This window comes from Dipodomys merriami, unplaced genomic scaffold (assembly GCF_024711535.1).
Source record: "Dipodomys merriami isolate MVZ:Mamm:240054 unplaced genomic scaffold, mDipMer1.0.p SCAF_7, whole genome shotgun sequence".
Classification (NCBI taxonomy): Eukaryota; Metazoa; Chordata; class Mammalia; order Rodentia; family Heteromyidae; genus Dipodomys; species Dipodomys merriami.
In genome coordinates, this window is record NW_027206290.1 from 70,292,878 (window position 1) to 70,320,146 (window position 27,269).

Genomic DNA, 27,269 nt, shown 5'->3' on the forward strand with positions numbered 1-27,269 from the left:
TCTTCTTCAGCTTCCTGCTGGGTGGGTTTAGTTTGAAATGTTTTGGTGTAGTCTACAGGAATTATTGGTAAAGCTGGGTGGCTGAGCACAAGTATGAGGCAGAAGTGAAAAAATAATCTTAATTGTAGCAACTACAGTTTTTAGCTTTAATTTCAGTTTTGGCCCAATAATGAGAGTGGAAGATTTTTCAGATGAGACTCAGTCCCTCTGGGTAAGTCTTAAGGCTGGCTTAACAGCTCTGTCTGGTTTCATAGTAGGTATGGAGATGAGTTTTTGAATTTAACCTTAATGGATGATTCACAAATTACAGTGTAGTTGTTTTTTTTTGAGTGAGAATCAGGCTGAGTTTATTAAGTAGGCCATTGGTTGGGTTGGGTGGTAGCTGTGCATCCTGGAAGCAGTAGAGGCTCCCAGGTCAGGCACCCAGACACTACAAGTTGATGTTGCTTTCAGGTCAGTCATGGAGTCTGAAAGGGACAGGGAAGGCAGTTTGTGCAGGAACCATGGCTGAGCAGATGATGCTTCTCTGAAGGCTACTTAAGGACTATTCATTGTATATTGGAGACATTAGGTGCCCTGTACTTCTCTGGCACTCTAGCCAGCAGGCCAGAGTCTGCCCAGCCTCTGGTATCAGATAGAGTGCCTGGTACTCTGCATTGTAGTCCAAAGTCACATACAGGTATGCAGATTACATATGAAGGGATCTATGGGTTGAACCCCATGTTTGACCTTTACTAGAATAAGTGTAGAAGACAGTGCTGTAATTAAAGGCCAAGGTCTTTCTCCAGCTTCTGCATTCCAGGACTACTGAGACTAGTTCACTGAAATGACCCTTACTGATTCCAAAGAGTTAATGGCATATCTGTAAAGGCCAATGGGATATTGAAACAAGAAAGAGTGTGAGAGTCACTCTTAGGAAATGTCTCTGGAGGCTAATTTCCATCACCTGAAGGACAGTTTTTTAATTTTTTTTTGAAGACGAAAGTTTTTCCCTGTGGTCTATGCTGACCTGGAACTTAATCTTCCTGCCTCAGTGCTGAGATCTTTGGTGTGCCTGGATCAAACTTTGGTATTTTAATAAAAGTACTTTGGTTTTTACTTGAAGAAGCTTTGACAGGAGAAATAAGCTGCAGGGACCACCTCACTAATAACGTCCATTCCTGAAACATTTTTTAATACAAGAATCGAACTGCATTTACCCAGGACTTGTGAGTTATCCTCATCTAAGCTTGAGTATTTTTCACATTTCTTTCCTCTTTTGTTTCTGGGGCAGGGGCAGGGGCAGGGTGGGGGGGAGGGAGAGAGAGAGAGAGAGGGAGAGAGAGACAGAGAGAGAGAGAGAGAGAGAGAGAGAGAGAGAGAGAGAGTATGTGTGTACCAGTACTGGGCTTGAACTCAGAGCCTGAGAGCTGTCCTTTAGTTTTTTTTTGCTCAAGGCTGGTGGTGTCCCACTTGAGCCACAGCTCCACTTCCTGCTCTTGGTTGACTAATTGGAGTTAAGAATCTCACAGACTTAGTTTATCACAACTCAGGAATGGTGTCTAGGCCCTGAGTTTGAGCCCCAGGACCAGCATAAATAAATGCGGAGCACTGGTGGCTCATGCCTGTAATCCTAGCTACTCAGGAGGCTGAGATCTGAGGATTGCAGTTTAAAGCCAGCCTGGGCAGGAAGTTTATCTCCAATAAACCACCAAGAAACTGGAAGTGGCACAGTGGCTCAAGTGGTAGAGCACTCACCTTGAGCTGAAGAGCTGAGGGACAGCGCCCAGGCCCATGACCAAAAAAAAAGGCAAATAAATAGACTTTTAATCTGGGCTCTGGAGGCTTACTTTTATAATCCTAGCTACTCAGGGTCTGAGATCTATAGGATCACAGGCTTGTTGTTGTTGTTTTTGTTGGTCGTCAGGCTTGAACTCTGGGCCTGGATGTTGTCCCTGTACTCTTCAGTTCAAGGCGAGCACTCTACTGCTTGAGCCATAGCACCACTTCCAGTTTTCTAGTGGTTATTGGAGATAACAGTCTCATGGGCCTGGGAATGTGGCTCAATGGTAGAGTGCTTGTCTTGCATGCATGAGACTCAGGGTTAGATTCCTCAGTACCACATAAGCAGAAAAAGCTGGAAATGGCCCTGTGGCTCAAGTGGTAGAGGGCTAACCTTGAGCTGAAGAGCTGAGGGACAGCACCCAGGCCCAGAGTTCAGACCCCACAAGTGACCAAAAAAAAAAAAAAAAAAAAAAAAAAAAGTCTTAGGGGCTTTCTTACCTGGGCTTTGAACCACGATCCTCAGATCTCAGCCTCCTGAGTAGCTAGGATTACAGGTGTGAGTCACCAGTGCCCGGCTAGGATCACAGTTTGTAGGCAGAGAATCCTTAGAGATTCCATCTTCAAAATAACCACCAAAAAACCTGGCTGGGGGTGTAGTAACAAATGGTATAGCACCAGCTGAGTTCAAACTACAGTACCAAAAAAAAAAAAAAAAAAAGACTGACATTTCATTCATCCACTTTACATTTAGTGTTCTTTATTTTGGGTCTGGTCGTGGGCCTGAACTCTGAGCATGGGCGCTGCCCTCAGCTCTTCAGCTCAAGGCTAGTGCTCTACCACTTGAGCCACAGCGCCACTTCTGGCTTTTTTTTTTTTTTTTTGCTTATGGGTGCTGAGGAATCAAACCCAGGGGCCTCAAGCATGCAAGGCAAGTGCTCTACCACTGAGCTACCTTCCCAGCCCACATTTAGTGTTCTATGACAGTCCTTTTGTCTTTATTACTGGTGAAGTGGAGGCAGGAATTTTTTGTTACATTAAGGTTCTTTGTTTTGTCCCGAGGAAAATGTTTTGTTTGCCAGTTGACATTGTATAGCATAGCATCCAGTTCCTCATAGAATGTGATTTAGCTGGCTCAAAGTGTAATTTTTTATTGTTGGTTGTGGGGCTTGAACTCTGGGCCTGGGTGCTGTCCCTCAGCTCTTCAGCTTAAGACTAGTGCTCTGCCACTTGAGCCCAGCGCCACTTCCGGCTTCTTCTGTTTATGTGTTGCTTAAGAATCCAAGCCAGGGCTTCATGCATGCAAGGCAAGCACTCTACCACTGAGCCACCTTCCTAGCCCTAATTTTTTATTTTTGTTTTTTTGTGCTCCTGGGGCTCGAACTCAGGGCCTGGGCACTATACATGAATTTTTTTTTTTTTTTTTTGGGTCTGGTCACGGGGCCTGAACTCTGGGCCTGGGCGCTGTCCCTCAGCTCTTCAGCTCAAGGCAAGCACTCTACCACTTGAGCCACTGCTCCACTTCCGGCTTTTTCTGCTTATGTGGTGCTGAGGAATCGAACCCAGGGCCTCAGGCATGCAAGGCAAGCGCTCTACCACTGAGCCACCTTCCCAGCCCCTATACATGAATTTTTTTTACTCAAGGCTAAACACTACCATTTGAGCCACAGTTCCACGTCTGGATTTTTGATGTTTAGCTGGAGAGAAGAGTCTCATAGACTTTTGAACTATAGTTTTCAGATGTCAGCCTCTTGAGTAGCTAGGGTTACAGGCCATGATCCACCAGTGCCTGGCTTGTCTTTTATTTTTAATTGGATGGTTTAGTATCACATACATCAAACTACTTTCCCTGAACCACCAGTGCCTAGCATTCAGTTTTCTATTGGTACTTTCCAGCCTATTTGTACTGTCTTCTGTCACAGCTGTAAGTTTAACTTCATTAAAAGAGTGTCTCATGTTGGATTGGCTGTGTGAGTATGGCTTGTGGGGTAGATTCTAGGACTATTAGATTCTTGATGTGGAATTCTCTCTTAATCCCTAGTTCTAAATATGACTCTGAGGCCAGTGGAATCCCTCAGCGTTCCAATATGACTTTATAGAGGTGCTTGTCTTGGACTCAGGGACAAGCTATCAAGATGTCGCAGTTGAAATTGGACTTGAAATCTAATACTTCCCTGATAACCAGCCTGTTTAGCTGGGGAGACCAAGTTGATTCAGTGTGAGTGACTGGGTCATAGTCCCCCTCCAAAAATTGGATACCTTGGCCTGCTTATGCCCTTACCCTTCAATCAACTTTGCCCTATCAATGTCTACCCATCAATTATGGATGACTCTAGTTACTGACCTTCCATCTTCCTGTGGGGTTTTCCAAACCCTCACCTAGTTCCATATCTATATTTAGTTTAGTTTTTGCTAGTCCTGGGGTTTTAACTCGGCCTGGTCACTGTCCCTAAGCTTTTGTGTCCAAAGCTAGCAGCACCCTACCACTTATGACCACAGCTCCACTTCTTGCTTTTTGTGGTTAACTGGTGATGAGTCTCATAGGCTTTACTGCCTGTGCTGGCTTCAGACCTCTATCTTCAGATCTCAGTCTCCTGAGTAACTAGGATTACAGGCGTGAGACACCAGCCTTCAGATCTGCATTCCCTCTTCACTCTGCTGTGGACAGGATAACTCTAGGGAATAGATTAAAGACAACAGCTTTTGGTTAATTGGACATAAGTGTCTCAGATTTGTCTATCCAGCCGGGCTTCAAATCATGATCCTCAGATTTCAGCCTTCTAAGTAGCTAGGATTTTAGGCCATAATTCACTAGTATCTGGCTTGTATTTTATTTCTAATTGGATGGTTTAGTATCACTTGCATCAAACCACTTTCCCTCCCTGCTCCTACTGGAAATGCTTCTGTCCTTACTCCTAGTTACCATGTTTTTGGTTTTTAGAGCTCCTTGGCTCTCTGCTCCTTGGTCCTGACATCTAAGTTGTCACCAAGACATCATTGACGTTGACACTCTTGATCAGTCTTCCTCTACTTGCTCTCCATCTTGGGCCAAGAACTTCCGTAACTACTCTCTGTACTGTATATTCTCCTGGGTCAGACATTAAGTTTTGTATTCTGTATCCAATTTTCCTTTCCACTCTTTTCTCCTACTGTTTCTTTCTGTTCTCTGCCTCCTACAACCCTTTTGCTCAATCAAGTGGCTCATTTGGTGAGTCCTAGGAAGTCCTTAGGCTTTCTGGCTATTCCTGCTATCTATGCCAAGGTGGTACTTGAGTCTTGCAGGGGTGGGGGTTGAGGTGGGGGGTTTGTGGGGTGGAGGGGAGGAACTTGCTAATGAAATGGACTGGGGCCCTAATAGCCTAACACAATGCTGACCCAGCAGAAACATGCCTTTGTTCGCAGAGCAGAGTTGTGTGGAAGAGACCTCTTTGCCATGCTCTCCCAATCCTCAGGCTGCTGTAAAGGCACTAGCAGTGGGTTGGGAGTATTTGCAGTGGGATGTCAAGTCCCACTTCTGGCACATATCTTTGATTTTTGGAAGTGTGCCTGCTCTTCATTTTCCTCAGCTATGAGTTGTTTTGGGGCCACCATATGACTCCTTAGGCCCTTGGGAATCCTGTAGAATGTGTGACACTTTTAGGAATAAAGTAACTTGAAAAGCCCCATAACTTGAGCAGGACAACTCTAACAGGTAAAGGTACTATTGTCAACTTGGGACTGTGTCAACTGTGGGAAAGGGTTTTTTTGTTTTTTTTGCTTTGTTTTTTTGCCAGTCTTGGGGCTTGAACTCAGAGTCTGGGCACTGTCCCTAAGCTTGTAGCAGTTTATTACCTAAGCCACAGCGCCAAGCCATAGCACCACTTCTGTCTTTTTCTGTGTCTGTGGTACTGAAGAATTGAACCCAGGGCTTCATGAATGCTAGGCAAGCACTAAGCTACCTTCTCAGGCCCCCCCCTTTTTTTTTTTTTTTTGCTGGTTGTAGGTCTTGAACTCAGGGCTTAGGTGCTGCCCCTGAGCCTCCTTGTGCTCAAGGCTAGTGCTCTACCACTTGAATCACGGAGCCACTTCTGGAGATGAGTCTCATGGGGACTTTTCTGCCCAGGCTGGCTTCAAACTGCAATCCTTAGATCTTAGCCTCCTGAGTGACTAGGTTTACAGGCATGAGCCACTGGTGCCTTGTGGAAAAAGGGATTTTTATAAATTCAATTAAATTTAATTTATTAGTTTTGTGATGGTCCAGGCACTTTGAACTCAAGGTCTAGGCACTGTCTCTGAGTTTTGTTTTTGTTTTTTGTTTTTTTCCCCCAATATTATAAAGGTACAGAGGAGTTAAAGTTACATAAGTCAGGGAAAGAGTAAATATCTTTTTGAACATTGTCACCCTTCCTTCACATTCTTCAAGCTTTTCTCTCCCATCCCACCCACAAATTGTTTAGTTCATTTGACAACATAGTGTCTAATGAGTACCACTGCTGCATTTGTTTATACTTTGTCCTGTCTCTAAGCTTTTGATGATTAATTGGAGAAAAGACTCACACACTTTTTTGCCTAGGCTGGCTTTGCACTGTGATTCTCAGATCTCAACCTTTTGAGCAGCTAGGACTATAGGCATGAGCCATTGTTGCCCAGCGTGGGAGAAGGGATGTTTATGAAATGCTGGCTGACAGTCTATAGGCAAAGAGCAACCACTTTCTCCTTTGATGATCTTCCCTGCCAGACTTTGCTAGGTCTGCCTTGCACATGGTCCTTTCAAAGACTGGAGTTAAAGTGATGATGATTCCCTATTTTAGGTCAAGGCAGGTGTCTTCTGGGGATGTAGAAGAGAGCTCCCAAGTGCCCAAGGTAAGCACAGCATCAGAAGAGAATAAAGAGAGAGGCTTTCTAGAGCCACCCAGAACATCACTGATAGCAAAAGTCCACTGGCCTCTGTACCTTAAAAGGGCAAGGCAGGTAACTTAAGTGTACCTGCAGCAGCCTGGTTTCTCTCTCCTTTTTTTTTTGGTCGATCATGGGCTTGAACTCTGGACCTGGGCGCTGTCCTTCAGCTCTTCAGCTCAAGGCTAGCGATCTACCACTACAACCACAGTGCCACTTCTGGTGGTTAATTGGAGATAAGAGTCTCATGGACTTTCCAGGCTGGCTTTGAACTGTGATCCTCAGAGCTCAGCCTCCTGAGTAGTGAGGATTACAGGTATGAGCCACCAGTGCCTGGCTTTGTTTTTGTTTTTCTGGTTTTTTTTTCTTTCTTACCAGTCCTTGGGCTTGAACTCAGGGCCTAGGTGCTGTCCCTCAAGGTTTGCACTCTACCACTTGAGTTACAGCGCCATTTCTGGCTTTTTTTTTTTTTTTTGGAGTAGTTTATTGGACGTGAGTCTCACGGGGACTTTTCTGCGCAGGTTGGCTTCAAACCATGATCCTCAGATCTCAACCTTCTGAGTAGCTAGGATTACAGGTTTGAGACACCAATACATGGCTCTTTTACTTTTTTCTTTTATTTGAGACCAGACTCAAACTTGGTATCTGATGCTTATTGCTTATTGGCAGGTGCCCTGCCACCTTAGCCATATCTCCAACTCTGATTTCTTTTGTGTATGTGTTGGTCCTAGGGCTTGAATTCAGGGCTTGAAAGACTCAGCTTTTGGGTGGTTAATTGGAGATAAGAGTCTCACAGACTTTTCTGCTGGAGCTGGCTTTGAGCCATGATCCTCAGATCTCAGCCTCCTGAGTAGCTCAGATTATAGATGTGAACCACCAGAATCTGGCTAAGGTTGGTTTCTTTTAAAGTACCACATGGGCCAAATGCCACACATTTGAGGCTATAAATTTAATTGTTTTGTTTTGTCGGTCATGAACTCTGTTCCTGAGCGCTGTCCCTGAGCTCTTCAGCTCAAGGCAAGTGCTCTACCACTTGAGCCACAGAGCCACTTCCAGTTTTCTGGTGGTTAATTGGAGATAAGAGTTTCATGGGGAATTTCCTGCCCGGGGTGGCTTTGAACTGAGTCACTCAGATCTCAGTCTCCTGAGGCATGAGCCACTAGCACCTGGCAGGAGACTCATCAGTTTAATCTATACATGCCTTAATATTTTTGTCCAGCAAAGTTATAATGATAAACTGGGCTATATAAATTACTACTAAGCCTAATCTATATGATCTTTTAATTAAGTATATGGGGCTGGATAATAACAGATATAATACAAATTAAGATTAAGATAAATGAGCATACTCTTGTCTTAGCTCAATGAAATGAGTGACAAGAGCTGTCATTTATTGTGAAGTCAACTTTGCTGGGCTTCCCGAGTACTCAGGAGCTACTTAGTTCTCCACAACCCTACACTGTGGGGTTGGATGGCAAGCTCTGTGCCTCAGACAAGTGAATCCAACATAACACAGCTTGAATTGGGAGAGCCAGGCAGAATCCTAGCCCAGAGCTCTGGAGCCTTCTGCATCCTTGTGCTTCCCCTCCTACTTGCAGTGTCCATGTGTAGGTAGAGACCTGCCATAATGTCTGCCTGCTGGTGCACAGAGCTCCATCTCCAAGGGCATCAGATGATGTCTGAACAAAAAGCCTGGGAAAATTGAGGTGACAGTGGTGGCTCTCAGAAATTAAGGAAAAGCTTTGAAGAAGTACTGTCTGAGCCAGATTAGAGAATGGGTGGGGAGTTTACTTCTGGGTCAGGTGGGCTGGATTGTGCATAGGGAAAGTGTGAGTAGAAATGGAATGCCTACTGTCTTGAGGCTGCCTGGAACCTGATACCTGCATTGACACTAGGTCAGAGCTGGGTTGTACAGAGCTTTGAATGCCGTGCTTAGGAGGTAGAGGGAGCAGTTAGGGGGCGGGTCAGGAAAAGTTGTCTTCTAGGAAGATGATGGGTGCCAGTGTTGGCTGGTGGATCAGAAGGAAAGACCAGACTCTGATCTTTTGTGAGGTCATTGTACTTGACCCCACAAAAAGTTAGACTTTGAGCCAGGCACCTGTGGCTCATGCCTATAATCCTAGCTTCTCAGAGGCTGAGATCTGAGGATTGCAATGTAAAGCCAGCCTGAACAGGAAAGTCTGTGAGATTTTTTATCTACAATTAAACAGAAAAATTGGAAAGTAGAGCTGTGGTTCAAGTGATAGAGAGCTAAACAAAAACCTTAAGGACAGTACTGAGTTCAAGCTCCAGGATGGCACAAAAAAGGGTAAGACTTTGGGGTGTGACATGAATTTGGGAAAGTATTATATGTGGGAGAAGGAACCTAGTGAGAATCAACAGGTGAGGTGGGTGATGGTGGCTCACGTCTATAATCCTAGCTACTCAGGAGGCTGAGATCTGAGGATCACAGTTCAAATCCAGCCCAGGCAGGAAGGTCTGAAAGACTATCTCCAATAAACTACCCAGAAAAAGCTAGGGGGTAGGGAAGAGAGGAGGGAAACTGGGAGAAAAATGAGGGTGAGGTTACAATGTTTGATAAGAAATGTACTCATTCGCTTATGTATGTAACTGTAACCCCTCTGTATGTCACCTTGACAATAAATTTTTTTTTAAAAAAAGCTGGAAGTAGTGCTGTGGCTCAAGTGGTAGTGTGCTACCCTTGAGCAAAAAACTGAAGCTCAGGGTCAGTATCCAGGCCCTGAGTTTATTTTAACCAAGACTGGTTAAAATAAAACCAAAAGAATCTACAGTAAGTTGAAGATAAGAAGAGTGCATGGAGAGAAGAGCTGAAAATGTTGCTGAGATGCCTAATTTGGTGGATGGTGAGAGCAGAGTCAACTTATCTATTGGACTCCATGAAGGCTGGGACATCATTGTTTGTTGTTGGATGCACAGGGCATAGTAAACGTGTGGACCATGAGTAAGTGAGCTTTCACAGCAACATGAATAGATTTGCTTTTATTGGGGCTCAGGCCGTGAATAAATGAGTCCTCTAACATTGCTGAGCCTCTGTATAAGAGGTATGGTAGTTAACTCTTCAGGGACAGTAGAACTGATTTAGATTTTTACTGATCTTGATTACCAGTAAGTAACTAAAAGTAGTACAACTTAGCATATTCTTCCCAAGGAGTCTTTTTTTTGGGGGGGGGGGGAGTTCTGGTCGTGGGGCCTGAACTGTGGGCCTGGGCGCTGTCCCTCAGTTCTTCAGCTCAAGGCCAGTGCCACTTCCGGCTTTTTTCTTTTTTTGCTTATGTGGTGCTAAGGAATCAAACCCAGGGCTTCATGCATGCAAGGCAAGCGCTCTACCACTGAGCCACCTTCCCAGCCCCACAAGGGGTCTCTTTTTTACCTAAGACATGGTGAAAAATTGTTGGCTCAGGGAATGAACTCTGTCCGTTTCTGGTTCCTATAACAATCCAGGTCAAAGAAACGTCCAGTTCCCGGCTAGCATCCACCACTGTTAGCCAGTCTTCTTTCATCTACCACAAGATTCAGCACTTCACTGAGCTCCACTTAGCCAAAGTGGAGAAGGTGTTTGAGGAGGATGTCGGCTTAAATGGAGGTAAGGCTGCACTGCAGGCCTGGCCTCTGAACTCTGCTCATGACCAGTATCTTGGTGTATGGAGAGTTCACACCATAGCAGCGTTTTGGCTCATTTAAAACTTACAATCTCCAGGTGCTGGTGGCTCACAACTGTCAACATTGCATCTCAGAAGGTTGAGATCTAAAGATTGTAGTTAGAAGTCAGCTGGGAGGCTGGGAAGGTGGCTCAGTGGTAGAGCGCTTGCCTTGCATGCCTGAGGCCCTGGGTTCGATTCCTCAGCACCACATATGCAGAAAAAGCCAGAAGTGGCACTGTGGCTCAAGTGGTAGAGCGCTAGCCTTGAGCTGAAGAGCTGAGGGACAGTGCCCAGGCCCAGAGTTCTGAGGGACAGTGCCCAGGCCCAGAGTTCAGGCCCCACGACTGGACCCCCCCCCCCCCCGCAAAAAAAAAAAGCCAGCTGGGTCAAGAAAGTCTGTGAGACTCTTAATCTCCAATTAACTACCAAAAAGTTGGAAATAGAGCTGTGGCTCAAGTGGTAGAGAGTTAAGCCTTGAGCAAAAAAAGCTCAGCAACAGTGTCAAGCCCCAGGACCATCCCCCAAACCTTAAAAACTCCAAACAGGAACAAAAAGAAACATAGAAAGTATAAGGCTCTTGAGTTTAACCTAGTACTTTCCCTTTCTCAAAAAAAAAAAAAAAAAGGAGCCTTTAATTCTTTTAAAAACGTCGTAGGCAGTTATCATATCCCCATGTCAGAGGTATTAGTTACAGCAAAGGTGATAAGAGATTAATAATACAGGGCTGTTTGGCCCCCAGAATTACTTATTTTAAAGTGAGTTAGTGATTTTTTTGGGGGCGGGGGGTCAGTCATGGGGCCTTGCATTCTGGGCCTGGGCGCTGTTTCCTCAGCTCTTTAGCTCAAGCCTAATACTCTACCACTTGAGCCATAGCTCCACTTTGGCTTTTTCTATTTATGTGGTGCTGAGGAATCGAACCCAGGGCCTCATGCATGCAAGACAAGAACTCTTTCACTGAGTCACCTTCCCAGCCCTGTGAATAGTGATTTTAAAAGCAAACAACCAAAAGAAAGTGATGTTGGAGGTTTTGTTCAGTCCACTCTGCAATTCAACCACTGTTAGGTCTTAGAGGACCCCAATAGTATAAACTTTGGCTGTGGTTGGTGTTTACATTAGTTTTGAACATGCAATATATTCATACAGTTCAAATACCAAAGGTACATATCCCAGGATACCTTTCGGTATGCAGAGAAACCGGCTCTCCCTCCAACCTCCATGATTGTTGGGTTTTTCCCTTTATGCAGTTACTCTTTTCTTCCTGTGACCTTCAGGAACAAGAATTACAACTACATACATGTGGCTTAATGGTAGAATGATTGCCTAGCATTTATGAAGCCCTGGGTTTGATTCCTTAGTACCACATAAACAGAAAAAGCTGGAAGTGGCGCCATAGCTCAGGTAGAGTGCTAGCCTTGAGCAAAGAAGCTCAGGGATAGTGCCCAAGGCCCTGAGTTCAAGCCCCAGGATTGACCAAAAAAAAAAAAAAAAAAAAAAAAAACCAAGCTGGGCACTGGTAGCTTATGCCTGTAATCCTAACTACTCAGGAGGCTGAGATCGGAGGATCAGGGTGCAAAGCCAGCCCAGGCAGAAATGCCCTTGAGCCTCTTATCTCCAATTAACCACCAGAAAACTGTAAGTGGTACTGTGGCTCAAGTGGTAGAGTGTTCACCTTAAGCTGAAGAGCTCAGGGACAGTTCAAGCCCCACAACCAAAAAAACCAAGTTAGAGTGGAAGCTTCAGGAAGCAGTTCTCTGCTAGGATAGATGGGACCAAGCAAATGTCTCTATGAGAGGGGCTTGGAAAGAAGCTGCTTCCCAAGCCTCCACACCTCTGGCAGGAGCCATAGTCCTTTTCTCCCCAGCAACTGTTCATTGGGCATTGCAGGCAAGGCAGGAAAGAGTGTGCCTTAAGCAGAAGGCATCCAGTAGATGTAGTCATCTGCCTGTGCCTTCCTAGCACCTAGGCACCTGTGGACACCACAGGCCCTGGGTAGCTGAGTGATTTGTGGCTAAATGTGTGATATTTTTTCTTTTCTTTCTGAAGCCTTGGACTTGAAAACTTTCATTAAGTCCATGAAGAAGGTGCTGAGCAATGTTACAGATGAGATGCTGGAGGCGCTGTTCTTGAAAGTGGACTCAGACTGTGATGGCAGTGTCTCCTGGGTGAGAAGCGAGTGAAAATGGTGTGAGTGCAAGTGCGGGTGTGACTGGCTGCACACTAGAGTGTGAGTGCGTGTATACTCTTGGCCCGTTGGCAGAACCACATGAAGGTGGACAGACAACCTCTTTGGATTCCCATATCAGCTGGAATGCTGGCTAGGTAGAAAGAGCCTCGTGTGATAGAGGGGACCCTTGAAACTTCTGTGAGCTGAGCTCACATGTCATGCCTGTCCTGGGGCACAGGAAAGGGTATGGTGAGTGTCAGTGATCCTTGCTTCAGACTATCTTATGGTTGTTCTGCCTACTAACCTCTTGTCCAACTAAAGGATACAAGCTCCTGTATTCATTATAAATCACTCAGGCAGAAGCCAACTGAAGGTTATGAGATCCAGAGTTTCTAGGGCTTTCTTTTTTTGGGGGTGGAGGTGGGGGAAGTCTGGTCGTGGGGCCTGAACTCTGGGCCTGGGCGCTGTCCCTCAGCTCTTCAGCTCAAGGCTAGCGCTCTACCACTTGAGCCATAGTGCCACTTGTGGCTTTTTTCTTTTTTTTGCTTATGTGGTGCTGAGGAATCGAACCCAGGACCTCATGCATGCAAGGCAAGCGCTCTACCACTGAGCCACCTTCCCAGCACCAACTAGGGCTTTCTTTATAGCTGATTTCTTTAAGGCTGATTTTATTTCTTCTAATTCTAAATGTTCTCCATTAAGTGCACATAGTATTTAAGCATACAAAATAGGACCAAGCTGAGTCTGACCTACTAGTGTTGTAAATCATCATAATTATGTGAGACTCCATGCTAAACAGTTCTTGTGCTATTCTGCTCAAAGCTCAAAGGAGTCCCATGAGTTAGGTGCCATTATTTGTCACTAGCAGGTTGGGCAACTGAAACATGGAGAAGTTTGGAAACTTTTCCAGGGTTACAGGGCTAGTTAGCAGTTGAACTGGTGTTCAAACTCAGAGAATGCTTCAGAGGCCCATGTGATCTTCTATAGGATATAGACCCCCTCACACTGGAATATCATTCCAGGCTTGCTTATTTAATTAATTTCTCATAACATTCTATAATACCCATGTTGCCAGTATTTTCTACCGTTTATACAATGATTCTTAATCACTCCTATTTATTTATAAATGGTTTTTGTCATGGGCTCAACTTCAAACTTCTCTGCTCCTGTAATTGTCTCTCCCACCCCCTAGTAGCTGTATACAGATGGGCACCAGTATGCCCAGATCTGGCTTATTTTTTGTGGTAACTTCATATGATGGCTTGTTTGGGTGGGCCCTGTTGAGACTAGAGGCTGAGACTAGAGTTGTAAATATTTGCAATACAAGTGCATCAATCTAGTTATGGGTCTTTCCTGATGTAAACTTGATCACGGAATTGGCCATGATCATACATACATAAGCCTCAGTATTATTATGATTTATGTAAGGTGGAGGGAAATAAGAAGCTTTAAGTGAAATGCCAGCTGTGATGTGACCCAGGTGTGCTTGGCATTACATAGAGAGTTCAGGAAGAAGGTAGTGGTTTGCTATTGTGAATAGGCCCTTCCCATATTTGGGATGCAAGCATCAAGCATCAAGCATCAATGCTTGGCTACTTCCGTGGCCCCAAAAGCAGTCCTAAGAGTCCCTTGTACCATGCTGTGGTGAGAAAAGGAAAGACTGAAAACCAGGCTTGGTTCCTGAACACAAATATCTAGCCTGCCACCAACACTTTCTTTCTGTCTTCCAGCAAAAGTATGTAGATTTCATGATGCGGGAGTTAAGGGTAAAGGAAGAGACCAGGAAGAACCAGTACCGTCTGCACTTCTACTTTCCCATGAGGATCATCCACCTGTGAGAGCCTCTCCCAGCACCTTGGGTGGTGGGGAGGGAGAGGTGTGGAACCAGCAGCAACTTCCTGAGTTGATGCACCCTCTGCTGGTCTACTTAAGTGCCTGACACCAGGCTCTGTGCTGCACATCCTCTAGTCTTGTCAGCTTCACAGCTCTATAAGAGCTAATGACGATGAAGGTGGATGATTTGTTCTCCCAGTTTATAGATAAAGAAACTGAGGTGCTGGGTTGTCGTGGCTTGTACCTGAAATCCTAGATACTCAGAAGACTGAAATCTGAGGATCGAAGTTTAAAGCCAGCCTGAGTAGAAAAGTCTGTAAGAGGGGCTGGGAAGGTGGCTCAGTGGTAGAGCGCTTGCCTTGCATGCCTGAGGCCCTGGGTTCGATTCCTCAGCACCACATAAGCAAAAAGAAAAAAGCCGGAAGTGGCGCTGTGGCTCAAGTGGTAGAGCGCTAGCCTTGAGCTGAAGAGCTGAGGGACAGCGCCCAGGCCCAGAGTTCAGGCCCCACGACCAGACCAAAAAAAAAAAAAAAAAAAAAAAAAAAGTCTGTAAGAATCTTATCTCCAATAAACTACCCAGAAAAAAAAAAAAAAAAAACAGAAATGGCCGGGCTCTGGTGGCTTATGCCTATAATCCTAGCTACTCAGGAGGCTGTGATCTGAGGATAGCGGTTCAAAGCCATTCCAAGCAGGAATGTCCCTGATACTCTTATCTCTAGTTAACCACCAGAAAACCGGAAGTGGTGCTGTGGCTCAAGTGGTAGAGCACTCACCTTGAACTGAAGAGCTGAGGGACAGCGCCCAGGCCCAGAGTTCAAACTCCATGACCGACAAAAAGCCAGAAATGGTGTTATGGTTCAAATAGTAGAGCACTAGCCTTGAGCAGAAAAGAAGCTCAGATCTAGGCCCTGAGTTCAAGTCCCAGGATAGGCACAAAACAAAACCCTTGAGACTTAAAGAGGTCCAATGTCTTGCTCTCTAGGCTGTTAGTCAGAAAGTTAAGGATTGTCTTGTTTGGCCCTCAGTCTCTCCCCTGTACCCTAAAATGGTGTTACTCCTGCTTTTCCTCATGTTAAGGGATCTGATAGTTTCATTCTCTGGGGCTTGGATAGGGTTTTGTTCCTCAGTCCCCTGGCAGGTTACAGAGGCTTCAGCTTTGCTAGCTCTTTGGGAGCTTGTGGGGGGGGGGGAATCTTTTATTTTGTGCTTTTTCTTTTATTTTTGGCTTAGGTGCTCTCCTGAGCTATATTTTACTTAAGGCTAGTAGTGTTCTACCATTTGAACTACAGCTCTACTTCTGGCTTTTTGGTGGTTAATTGGAGATAAGTCTCAAACTTTCCTTCCCAGTGATCCTCAAATTTTAGCCTTCTGAGTAGCTAGGATTACAGGTGGGAGCAATGGGTACCTGTCTGCCCGTCCCCCTTTCTGGCTTTTTTTCCTGTATTTTTTATTGTCATTATAAGCATGATGTACCGAGGGGTTACAGTTACATAAGTCAGGTAATAAGTACATTTCTTTTTGGATAATGTCATTCCTTCCCTCACTCTCTCTTTTTTGTGTGTGCCCATCCTGGGGCTTGAACTCAAGGTTTGGGAGGCTGTTCCTGAGCTTTTGTGCTCAAGGCTAGTGTTGTACTACTTTGAGCCACAGCATCATTTTTGGCTTTTGGTAGTTAATTAGAAGTAAGTGTCTCACAGGTTTTCCTGCCTGGACTGGCTTTGAACTGTTATTCTCAGGTCTCAGGTTCCTGAGTAGCTAGGACTACAGGTGTGAGCCATAGGCACCTGTCTGGAGACTTTCTCTTGACTCTGCCTGACTGCTTCAATACCCATTGTGCCCACTGGACTTTGGAGAGGGGAAGACAACCTTTTCTTCTATCCATCTTAGATTTCTTGGCTGGACTTTTTTTTTTTTTTTTTGGTCATGGGGCTTGAACTCTGGGCCTGGGCGCTGTCCCTCAGCTCTTCAGCTCAAGGCTAGCGCTCTACCACTTGAGCCACAGTGCCACTTCCGGTTTTCTGGTAGTTAATTGGAGATAAAAGTCTCATGGACTTTCTTTCCTGGGCTGGCTTTGAACCACGATCCTCAGATCACAGCCTCCTGAATAGGATTACAGGCATGAGCCACTGATGCTAGGCTTTTGGCTGGACTTCTAATAGAAGATAGATCTACAGAGATAAGCATACAGATTATTGTTTCACATTACAGCAGAAACCTTCATAAGGAAATGAAGCCCCTAAGACATGGTTAAACCCTAATGTTTTGTGCTAGGTTTGGTGAAGTAAGACAAGATGAAGGGGTGAGAAGATAGGACAAGGGGGTGAGAAATTAATGCAGTGCTTGGGGACACTTAGCAAGCCTGTCTCTTCAGATTCCTCTGTGTCCTGGGGTCATCAGAGACACAGAGACTAATTCTCTACTGCTATGCAGAAGATAGATTCCAGTAGATCTGACCTTCAGGAGAAGGTCAAGAAGTCACCCCTCCCTACCCCAATCAACAGACATCAACTTCACATTCCTTCAGCTTAACATATTTTGGGGTCGTAGGGGTCAAGCTTCAATGACCTCCTCCTTTCTGTGTTATGGTTCTATCTGTTCCCCCTTTGTGTTCTTCCCTCAAAACTCTTGGAACAAAGAAGCACTCTTGGTGGCTCTGGCCTGCTAACCAGAGCAGTCCGTGGCAGCTAAGGCTCTTGAGGAAGGCTGCCTATTGGTCATTGACTCCTTTCCTTGAACCCACCTTGTGTTGGGGAGCACCAATGGCCTTGGACAGATGGCAAAGACCAGAGATTCTGCTCCTCTGGTATGGTGACCTATATTTGTGGCCCAGTCAGAGAAGGTGTGGGTGGACATGTCCTCAGGTACTCCCTGCCTGCAGGTAGCACAGGACTTAATAGAGAATTTAAATGAACATCATTAAAGGGTAACTTATAAAAAAAAAAGCTTAGTTGGGATTTTATTGAGGAGAAGTCAATAGTATAAATAGTAAAAGATTTTATGACTCTACTTTGGCATGAACACTTTTCTTGATGCAGCTACACCTTTACTGGTCTTTCTGTTTCCTTGGAACATTTAGATCCCAACAGTGTTTAAAGGTTCACAGAAAAAAAAGTCATCAGCAAGTTGGTTGGGAATGTGGCTCAGTGGTAGAGTGTTTGACTAGCATGCATGAAGCCCTGGGTTTGATTCCTCAGGACCACATAAACAGAAAAAGCCAGAAATGGCACTGTGGCTCAAGTGGTAGAGCATTAGCCTTGAACAAAAGAAGCTCAGGAACATTGCCCAGGCTCTAAGTTCAAACCCCATGACCAACAAAGGAAAAAAATGGTTTTCAGACAAAAATGTCAAGAAGCTTGTTCCTTGTTTGTATTTTTTATATTTGTACAATCTTTAAGCCCAGAAAGAATTTCAAATTTGATGGTGAAAAATAACCAAACAGCATTTAGTTACTTTCATGAAAGGGTAACTGTGTGTGTGTGTGTGTGTGTGTGTGTGTGTGTGTGTGTGTGTGTGTGTGTGTGTGTGTGTGTGTGTGTGTGTGTGTGCGCGCGCGTGTGTGTGTGCGTGTGTGTGTGTGTGTGTGTGTGTGTGTGTGTGGTGTGCATGCATGTGTATGCCAAGAACTCATGTGCATGCATGTGTATGCCAAGAACTCAGGGTCTGGATTCTGTCTCTAAGTTTTTTTTGCTCAAAGCCACAGTTCTACTTTCTGCTTTTTGCTAGTTAATTGGAGATAAGTCTCACAGACTTTCCTGCCTGGGATGGCTTTGAACTGTGATCCTCAGATCTCAGTCTCCTGAGTAGCTGGGATTATAAGGCATGAGTCATTGGTACCCAGCTTATGCCAACCTTGTTTTAAAAAAACTAAATTCACTACCCACTTTAATCCCCTCACCATCCTGGGAGGTGGTCTTACCAGAGGAGTGGACAAGACCTCAGGGAGATGACACTCCTTGGGCTGTCTTCATTTATGCCCTTTATGTTGTACCAGCTCCTCATGGTCTGATTGGCATTGGACAGATGGCAAAGGCCATTCTCTAGTCTAGAGAATGGATCTTCATGGAGCCATGGAATGAGGCAGGACAGGGACCATATATACATTTTCCCTTCTCTCTTGTGGAGATTGGACTACAGTTGGATTTCACAGTAGCATGGGTTACCTTCAGACCTTGAGTCAGAACATGCCCACAGCACAGTTTGGAACGGGCCCTGCAGTTAGGATGAAGGCACCTGCATTTAGTTGGCTTTGCTCCCAACCAGGCTGTAGCTCCACAGCGAGAGTGTCTTTGGATCCTTGTAAGGTGGCATAAGATGATCCAGCCTGCCAGATGTCAAAAGACTGAGCATATGAAGTGGAAAAGTGTCCCAATGGTCAGATAGTTTGCTTAAGACAACTTTGGGGCCATTGGAAGGTAGCACTGAAGCTTGTGAAATGTAGCATCCTGCGAGGCCAGGTCTGCTCTAGGAAACTGTGTTCAGTCCCTATCCTGAGATGAAGAATCGGGTACGCAGACATTGTCTCTTGCTCCACTCTTGCCTCATTCTTGGGTTTGATCTCCCATTCCACATCAGAGTGCTAGAACAATGGCCAGAAGGTGTTATTTCTTATCTCAGTCATAGCCTCACTCCACTGCTGTCTTGTACAAGACCCATTGTCTCTGTCCCCTCTGTTCTACCCCCCATTAGGGACTTAGCTTATTTCTCTGGGTGTGTTTTTGGAGCCCCATCTCCCACTTGCGTCATACTTGGCTCTTTTTCCTTTACCCCTTTTTTTGTGGCACTGGGGATCAAACCCAGTACTTCAGACATATCAGAAAAAGAATCTTTTTCTTATGGCCCAGTAGATGGTTGATCTAGTCCATCTCTGGAGGCAGCTACAGTTTCTTGGTGTGCTGTGCATGTATGCATGAGTGAGTGACACTGCTCTGCTTACTTTACCTCCCTCCTCTCTGGCTTTTTGTTCCATTGTAGTTGCCAGTTCTGAGGTCATTCTGCATGCTTCTTGCTGTTCACAGGAATCACGGATGTGAGATCGTGAAAGTGGAATATTTAATCCAGCGCTTCAAGAAAAGTGGGGTTTTTCTGACTATCACCAAAGATGGAATCTTGCAGTTCTGGACTGAGGCTTTCTCTATCATTAGCTCCTTTAGGGTGAGTGGGGCTGGTACATTTGGAGCAAACAGTCATTGAAGAGCATTTGCTCTAGCACTCTGGAAGTGTTACGTGTCTATCCTGGCACTGGAGTGGGCTTTTCTCTGGGATTTGGGACCTAAACAGCTTGACTTATAGGTCTTGAGTCCAGATCCTGTCCTCTCCTCAGAAACCTCACCCTCTCTTCTGCTAAGTGGAATTACACCCAGATGCCAGCTCCTCCACTTGGATAGCTGTCAGATACCTGCAGCCTAGCTTGTCCAAACAGTGTATTACTGGAGTCCCCTGCCCACGAGGCTTATTGTGCTTGAGTCCCTGCTTCAGAGAATGGTGTCACCCAACAAGGCTCTTATGCTAGAAGTGTGCCTCCTTTTCCTTTTCCTGTCACACCCACCTTGTCCCCAATACCTGCTGATTCACATGTTTGCCAGGCGAGGCAGGGCATCATGTGGCTGTGAGCACATGATGTCAGACTCTGGAGTCCCAACTGTCAGAATCCCAGCTGCACCACCTACTTGCCTGTGACTTAGGCAAGGTACTATGTTGCTCTCTCTGCCTTATTCCTCATTGGTCAAGAGGGGCTTGTATATCACTAGTGTCCCTCCCAGGGCTGTGGGAGTTCATGCGAAGACAGGAGCAGAGCTTGAGCAAGGGCAAGGCACACAACAAGTACCCAATAAATGGAAGCCAACATCATGCTCTTTCTATTGAGTAAGTGAGAAGACACTCATGAAAACCCACTGTGTATTTGGCACAGCCAGGCAAGCCTAATACCCTGCAGCAAATGAAGAAAACTACAGTTTCACAGAAAGACCTCATGGAGAATGCTGCTGGCAGCACAAAAGGGTTTTGTACCCATATTCCTCTGTAGCCCCCACCCTGCACAGTGCTTTGCACCTGCTGCAGGGCTCATCCCTTGGGATGAGCTCAGGTCTGCGGTGGTACTGGGACTCCTAGGTGAGCACAAAAGACATTCACATCCCGGTTCACCAGTCAGCTTCATGTTCTTCACTCTGTGCCTGATGCTGGCCTGTGAGGCAAGACAGGGTTTGCAAGGCCCTCTGTGCCTGCCGTCCTCCACGATCAGCCTTCTCGACCCAAGCCTCTGCCGTCCTTTCTCCCTCAGCTTAAGGATCTCCAGAAGCTCCACAAACAGCAGATGTGGGTCATCGATATGGTGTGCCTGCACAACATGAACCTCATTGCAGTTGCATCCACTGATCTGAAAATTGGTGAGTCCCTGGGGCTCTCCAGTGGTGGTTGGGAGTCCCACATGTGTACCTGGGAGCGTGGATGGGGGGAGCCCTCTGGCAGTACGGTCAGGTAGAGAGACAAGGCTGTTCACATTGTCAAGTTCTCTTCTGTCTTTTCCTCAGAGTTCTTTGATATCAGTAACCATAACTGTGTCCGGGCCTTCACCTTCTTTGACCTGGATAGCTGTGTTCTGGTTATGGATTACTGGTGAGTCCCAGGCATGCAGGATCATGGCAGCTGCTACAACTTAGTTAGGGGAATGGGTTTGGACCCCAGAAAATCTCCATGGGGACAAGCCTGGAATGATCTCCACTCCTTTGCTTCTGAGAGTCCTGTGTCCTTCTTAAGCCTCCTTTTTCCTCCAGCCACCATTACTATCACTCTGACCTTGGAGCCTGAGTGCTCCTCTCCCTCCATCTCCCCTTCCCAGTTGACTGTCACATAGCCAATTCTGGCAGTTGCTGGTTTGGTGTGGCTGAGGATTCTGGGAAACAAAACTGTTTGAAACATTGTGAAATTCTGGTTCAATGATGATCTGAATCTGGGTCTTCTGGGCGTGAGTTGGTAAGCTAGGAAGAGGTCTAGGGCAAGGCTGTAGAGCCCATTGGCACTGTCCTCACTCCCAAGATGGAGGGCATGGCACACTTCTGTCTCCATCTTTCTCCAGGTCTGACTATCAAAGAGGTGTGTTCTGCTACGGGGACACCAAGGGCAACGTCATCATCTTCACCTCTGATGATGTGACCAGTGGGTTGTTCAACCCCAGCCTCTTCCCCAAGACCACCAGATTTGGTAGCTACAATGCATGGGCATAGCAGTGGCCTGGGTGTGTGTGTGTAGAAGTGGGCTCCTCTCTCCCCTCTCCCCAGGCAGGACCTCTGGGAAGGCTGCTCCTTGGAGCTCACAGGGGGCTGCCTGCTGTGCCCAGTGTCCTGGGTGTGCAGGTGGGAGAAAACAAGAGGGACTGAGATGAGGGGCAGTCTCCTGCAGGTGGGAGCTTATAGACGTGAGGGCTGGTGGGGCGGTGGGGCGGTGGGGAGGAGGGGCTGCAGATCTAGGAAGAATGAAACCCGCCAGCTGTGACCTGGAAGAAACCCCTCTTGCTTGTTCTCAGAGGCCTGGGGGAGTGGACCTTCATCCATGGTGGTATGGCAGCTTCTGCCCTTCTAGGTCTTGAGCTGCCTGAGGGTGAGTGGAATGGAGCCTTAGAGTGGGTCTGAGGACCACCTAGCTCAGAGGGAGCATGGCTAAACATAGGGAGCACTTGGGAGCCATTCTTTGGGGAGCCACCTCCCCTGAGCTCCACCTAGTGCCTGGAAGGTAAGCCCTCTTAACCAGAGAAGTTTAGCAGGTTATAACTATACACACCTGCAGCTAGTGAGTGGCGGTTGAGGCCTAAAGTCAGATATCCATCCAGAGACCACACTGTTAACCCGTGTCAGGCCAAACTGACAATGAAAGCTATCTGGAGCTGTTTTACCAAGGGGCCCTAGACACCCAGTGGCAAGACAGCCAGCCTCAGGCCTCTTAGGCCTGATGACCTCAGGGCCTGAGGCTGTCTTGGGATCCATCTGAGCTGTACCCTGTCTAGTATCACACTTTGGATGCACACTGTTGGGCCTCTAGGCCATTCCGTGTCCATCTGGAGGCACCTTGGTGCCAGCCTTGTCCCAGTTATTGTGCCACCCTTGCAATTAGATCGGAGGCCGTGTTGATCTCTGAGTGGGTGGGACAGCATGGGAGCCAGATGGAACTTGAGCATTGGGAAGGACTCCTTCTAGGCCATTGGGCTGCAGGCTGGGGACCAACATGTAGATGGTGGGCTAGCCTGTGGGTGTGGGAGCGGAAGGGCAGACTTAGGTATGCATCCAGCTCTGGGTGTCCTCCTTATGCAAATATGGCAGCCATGCTTAATTGATGGCTTTGCTATAGGATGTGTGGAATGAAAGCATAGTGTTAGTGAATAAAATGAAGAAGAACCTGATTGTGCTGCATTTCCCTTTGTCCCAGCCTTGAGTAACATCCTACCTGGTGTGAGGCTTATAAGCTTCCTCCCTTCCTTTCAAGTGGGGTTGGTGACTTTATAGCAGTTAAGAAGCTTGACATAGCCGGGTGCCAGTAGCTAATGCCTGTAAGCCTAGCTACTCAGGAGGCCGACATCTGAGGCTCACAGTGCAAAGCCAGCCTGGGCAGGAAGTCTCTGAGACTCCAATAAACTACCAGAAAACTGGAAGTGGCTCTGTGGCTCAAGTGGTAGAGTGCTCACCTTGTGCTGGAGAGTTCAGAGACAGTGCCCAGGCCCAGAGTTCAAGCCCCATGACTGATAGAAAAAAAAAGATGCTTGACTTAAATCCTCAGAATCCCTCCTTCCACCACTCACCTCTGCATCCCCTGGGAGTTGCTGTAAGCCCAAAGGCCAGGCTGCCTTGCCTGCCTACCTCTCTGAATTGCTCCAGAGAACAGGTCTGTATTTTTGTCCCCAAGCATCTCTGGTTTTACCCATCTAGATCAGCTACTGTTCTATCTAGAAAGTTCTTCAGCTGCTACTCTTGGGTGGAGAAGGAGCAGTCAGGAGACTCTGAGCCCCAAGCAGGGCTGAGCTGCATGCAGTGCCTAGCACACCAAACTTGCTTGTTCATCATGCATGTACACACTTTCCACTTCTTAGAACTGGTGCTTTCTGCCTAAGGAGGCCATGTATCCTGAGGCATGATGGCAAGCTGCCAAAGGATTACATTTCTGAGTGAGTAGAGCCTGAGCTCTCAGTTCATTCTCCCCTCTAACAAGGCTGGAGTTCATTACGGAGCCAGCCTATTTCGATTGTAGCAGACCTGGTCAGTCTTTTCCTTCCACTGCTGGGAGCTGCAGGAGCATGCTGGGTGGCAGTGCTGAATGCCCTAGGTCCTGCCAACGCCTGAGTGAGCATTTGCTTAAGAAGCAAGGAGTTACAGAGAAATACAGATGTCATTTGAGGTTTGTTTTTCCTTTTTTGATAGTCCTGAGGCTTGAGCTCTGGGTCTGGAAACTGTCCCTACATTTTTGTGCTCAAAACTAGTACTCTACTGCTTGAGCCACAGTTCCACTTCCTGCTTTTTGTAGTTAATTGGAGATAAGGGTCTCATGGACTTTCCTTCTGAGGCTAGCTTTGAACTGCAATCCTCCAATCTCAGCCTCCTCAGTAGTTAGGAACACAGGTGTGAGCCATCAGTGCCTGGCATCATCTGAGGTTTTCTTGTCTGGAAGAGGGGGAAGCTGGTGACTTGAACCTTGTTTATTTTCCTCCACCAGAAATCTTGAGCAACATTTCCCTGAGGAAACTCTTAAAAGAGAAGTCCACTATGTATAAAAGTTACCGACTAAGGGTAAGTTGTGTCTTTCTTTGGCTTGATAGATACCACGGCACTTACCCATGTACACATTCCACTCACAGGCTAAATGGTTTTACTCCCTGGGTTCCACCTTAGGCCTTGGGGTTTAGACTGTAAAAGTAGGATTGAGGTTGGATTCCATCAGCACATTGCAGAACTCATGTGTCCCTGGTGTGGTTATGTTTCTCTTACCATCTTCACTGCTACTTCTGGGCCCACAAGTTTTTCTCTTCTTCCTGTCCTCACCCTCCCTTTCTCCATGCAGTAGCCAGAGGAAGTTTGTGTCAGCAATACGGCTGTGTTGTTCCTGTAGCTCTGCTCTCATCATCATCTTGTGGCCATCAGGACTTTGGTTCATTCCAGGCTTATTTATTTCCGGTCCCCCCCGCCCCCCCCCCCCGCCCCAATCCCCTTCTGTGCCACCTTTTCTTCTTGTTTTCTCTGCTGCTGAGACCAGGCACCACAGGGCCTAGGCACATGTTTCTTCAGGCTGCTGAACTTTTCTGCTTGGTTCCTATGTGCTGTTTCTTCACTTCCTTCTGGTCCTATCAACCAACTAACCATAGAACAACCTGCTGCCCACTTCTGCCTTTATCCTTGCACTTGTGGTTACCAGTCCTGACTTTGTGAGGTCTGTCTATTATTTTCCGTCTATTTATTTTAGCCTGCATTAGTTACACAGAAGGGAATTTACTGTTACATTTGTACATTATCAATGATGTATTTGAAGCAATCTCACCATCTGTTTCTTCCTTCTTGTCCTGTATCCTCATGACATTGTCGCCTCTTTAAGGAAAGGCACTGTGTGTGCTGTCCTCTCTGTTCAATCTTTAGTGCTTGAGACATTGCTCCAGCTTAGTGGCCTCTCAGTATAATTTGTGGAATAAACAAATGAGACCCTCAGAGCATCTGAGTCAGGACTTCTAGAGGCTTCTTTTAGAGTAGGTCTTCTGGCCACATCAGAAAGGTGGCACCCATTTCTCTCTTCCTTTTAATCTGCTGTGAGAATCTGGTCTTGGGTATGTTTTTTCTCCATGTTGTTCAGTATCCCAGGACTCAAATCAGTGCCTTAGGTTTGTGCTGTCATTGGAATAGACATTTGGGGAGACAGTGACAGAAAGCCTAGCACAGTGCCTTACACACTGCCTGAGTGATTGATGATCTGGTCTCTCATTCATCTCTCTCTTCCATTCTTTCTTCTCCTTTCCTTTTCTCCCAGAGAGAACAAACTCCAGATTGGGAGGACAAGTAGTGAATCCCTATCATAGAGTCAAAGCTGGGGAAAACTAGCAGCCCATGGTCTGCTGCTTCTGCCGGAGTAGCCGTCATCCTTCTTTTACCACAGATACAGACAAGGCATGTGCTCCTGTGAGCATGCCATGAAAAGTGTAGAGGCAGCAGTGGACCCAGAAGCACAGGCATCTGTGGAGACCAACTGGTACTTCATTGTTGGGAAAAACAATGTTAGAAGGGGACCCACCTGGCCTTACCTCTAACTTAGAAAACAAGAGTGCAGATGATACTAGACCTGGGGGTTTTCAGCATTTTCCAAGACCAGGGATGGCCACTCATCCCTGATCACTGAGCCTGCGCTAGCATGATGTCTGAGATGTGGTCTCTGGAGGAAGGAAGAGCCTTAGACCCTGTGATCTCTGGAACCTTCTAGTCCTTTGCACTTGTCATATTCAGGAGGGGCTGGGGTTGGGTGAGGACTGCTCTTGACAGGGTCACTCTCTTCTCCAGGCTGTCCATACCAACTGGTGTGAGCAGGTCAAGTTCATTCCCCGCCTGAACGTGGTGGCCTCCTGTTCAGCCACCGAGAAGTCCTCTCTGGTGATGATAATATTGCCACCCTCTGACTCGGAGAGGCCCAAGTAAGGCGTGCCTCATGAAGGGGAGTGGGTGGTGAGCATATCTCAAATGTGTCAGGCTTCACCCAGCCACACGTGGATGTCTCCAATCAGAGAGGAGGCCCCTCTGTTTCAGTGGCCTCTCCCATGAGGCCACTCTCAGAGCAGTGTCCTGAGGAACATGCTGGTCCCAGGAAGCAGTAGTCATATGTGTTCTATGATCTGATGGGAAGTAGAGCCTAGAGATTGGCTCTGAAGTTTGGTGGTTATCCTTTTTTTGGTCAGTCGTGGAACTTGACCTCAGGGCCTGGGAACTATCCCTAAACTCTTCTGCTCAAAGCTAGTTTTACTATTTTGAGCCACAGCTCTACTTCCATTTTTCTGGTGGTTAATTGGAGATAAAAGTCTCACAGATTTTCCTGCCTGGGCTGGCTTTCCACCCTCTACCCCCTTTAATTGTGGGGCTTGGACTCTGGGCCTGGGCGCTGTCCCTGAGCTCTTCAGCTCAAGGCAAGTGCTGTACCACTTGAGCCACAGCGCCACTTCCGGTTTTCTGGTAGTTAATTGGAGATAAGAGTCTCACAGACTTTCCTGATCCAGCTGGCTTTGAACCACAATCCTTAGATCTCAACCTTCTGAGATGCTATGATGATAGGTGTGAGCCACCAGCACCTGGAAATTGTAAGTTTTTTTTTTTTTTGGTCCAGTCATGGGGCCTGAACTCTGGGCCTGGGAGCTGTCCCTCAGCTCTTCAGCTCAAGGCTAGCGCTCTACCACCTGAGCCACAGCACCACTTCCGGCTTTTTTCTTATGTGGTGCTGAGGAATCGAACCCAGGGCCTCGAGCATGCAAGGCAAGTGCTCTACCACTGAGCCACCTTCCCAGCCCCTGGAAATTGTAAGTTTTAAATGAGCCAAAATGCTGGTATAGTATGAATCCTCCACACACCCAGATACTGGTCATGAGCAGAGTTCACAGAGGCCAGGCCTGCAGTGCAGCCTTACCTCCATTTGAGCCGACATTCTCCTCAAACACCTTCTCCACTTTCGTTAAGTGGAGCTCAGTGAAGTGCTGAATCCTGTGACGGATGAAAGAAATATGGCTAACAGTGGTAGATGGTATCTGGGAACTGGGCGCCTTTCTGACCTACCTGGACGGTTATAGGAACTAGAAACTGGACAGGGTTCATTCAGATCTCAGTCTCCTAAGTAGCTAGGATTGCAGGCATGAACCACCAGCACCTAGCTAGAGTTTTAAATTAAGGGTCTGTTTACTTGCTAGGCAAGTGCTCTACCAGTTAAGCCATGCTCCCAGCCTTCTTTAGTTATTTTTAGATAGCTTTGAGCCTCAA

The 27,269-nt window shown here is 46.6% G+C and overlaps 1 protein-coding gene across 1 annotated transcript in view; it reads left to right on the forward strand.

The window, feature by feature from the left end:
* The first annotated feature begins 3,896 nt into the window (after nucleotides 1-3,896).
* Efcab8 (EF-hand calcium binding domain 8) overlaps nucleotides 3,897-27,269 on the forward strand; it is a 47,674-nt gene continuing 24,301 nt past the window's right edge. The window contains exons 1-11 of the mRNA XM_070007512.1: nucleotides 3,897-3,979; nucleotides 6,552-6,603; nucleotides 10,099-10,240; nucleotides 12,342-12,460; nucleotides 14,193-14,296; nucleotides 19,311-19,446; nucleotides 20,573-20,678; nucleotides 20,823-20,907; nucleotides 21,368-21,492; nucleotides 23,989-24,062; nucleotides 25,812-25,942. Of these exons, the coding sequence (XP_069863613.1) occupies nucleotides 3,897-3,979; nucleotides 6,552-6,603; nucleotides 10,099-10,240; nucleotides 12,342-12,460; nucleotides 14,193-14,296; nucleotides 19,311-19,446; nucleotides 20,573-20,678; nucleotides 20,823-20,907; nucleotides 21,368-21,492; nucleotides 23,989-24,062; nucleotides 25,812-25,942 (1,157 nt within the window). The remainder of the gene's footprint in view (nucleotides 3,980-6,551; nucleotides 6,604-10,098; nucleotides 10,241-12,341; nucleotides 12,461-14,192; nucleotides 14,297-19,310; nucleotides 19,447-20,572; nucleotides 20,679-20,822; nucleotides 20,908-21,367; nucleotides 21,493-23,988; nucleotides 24,063-25,811; nucleotides 25,943-27,269) is intronic.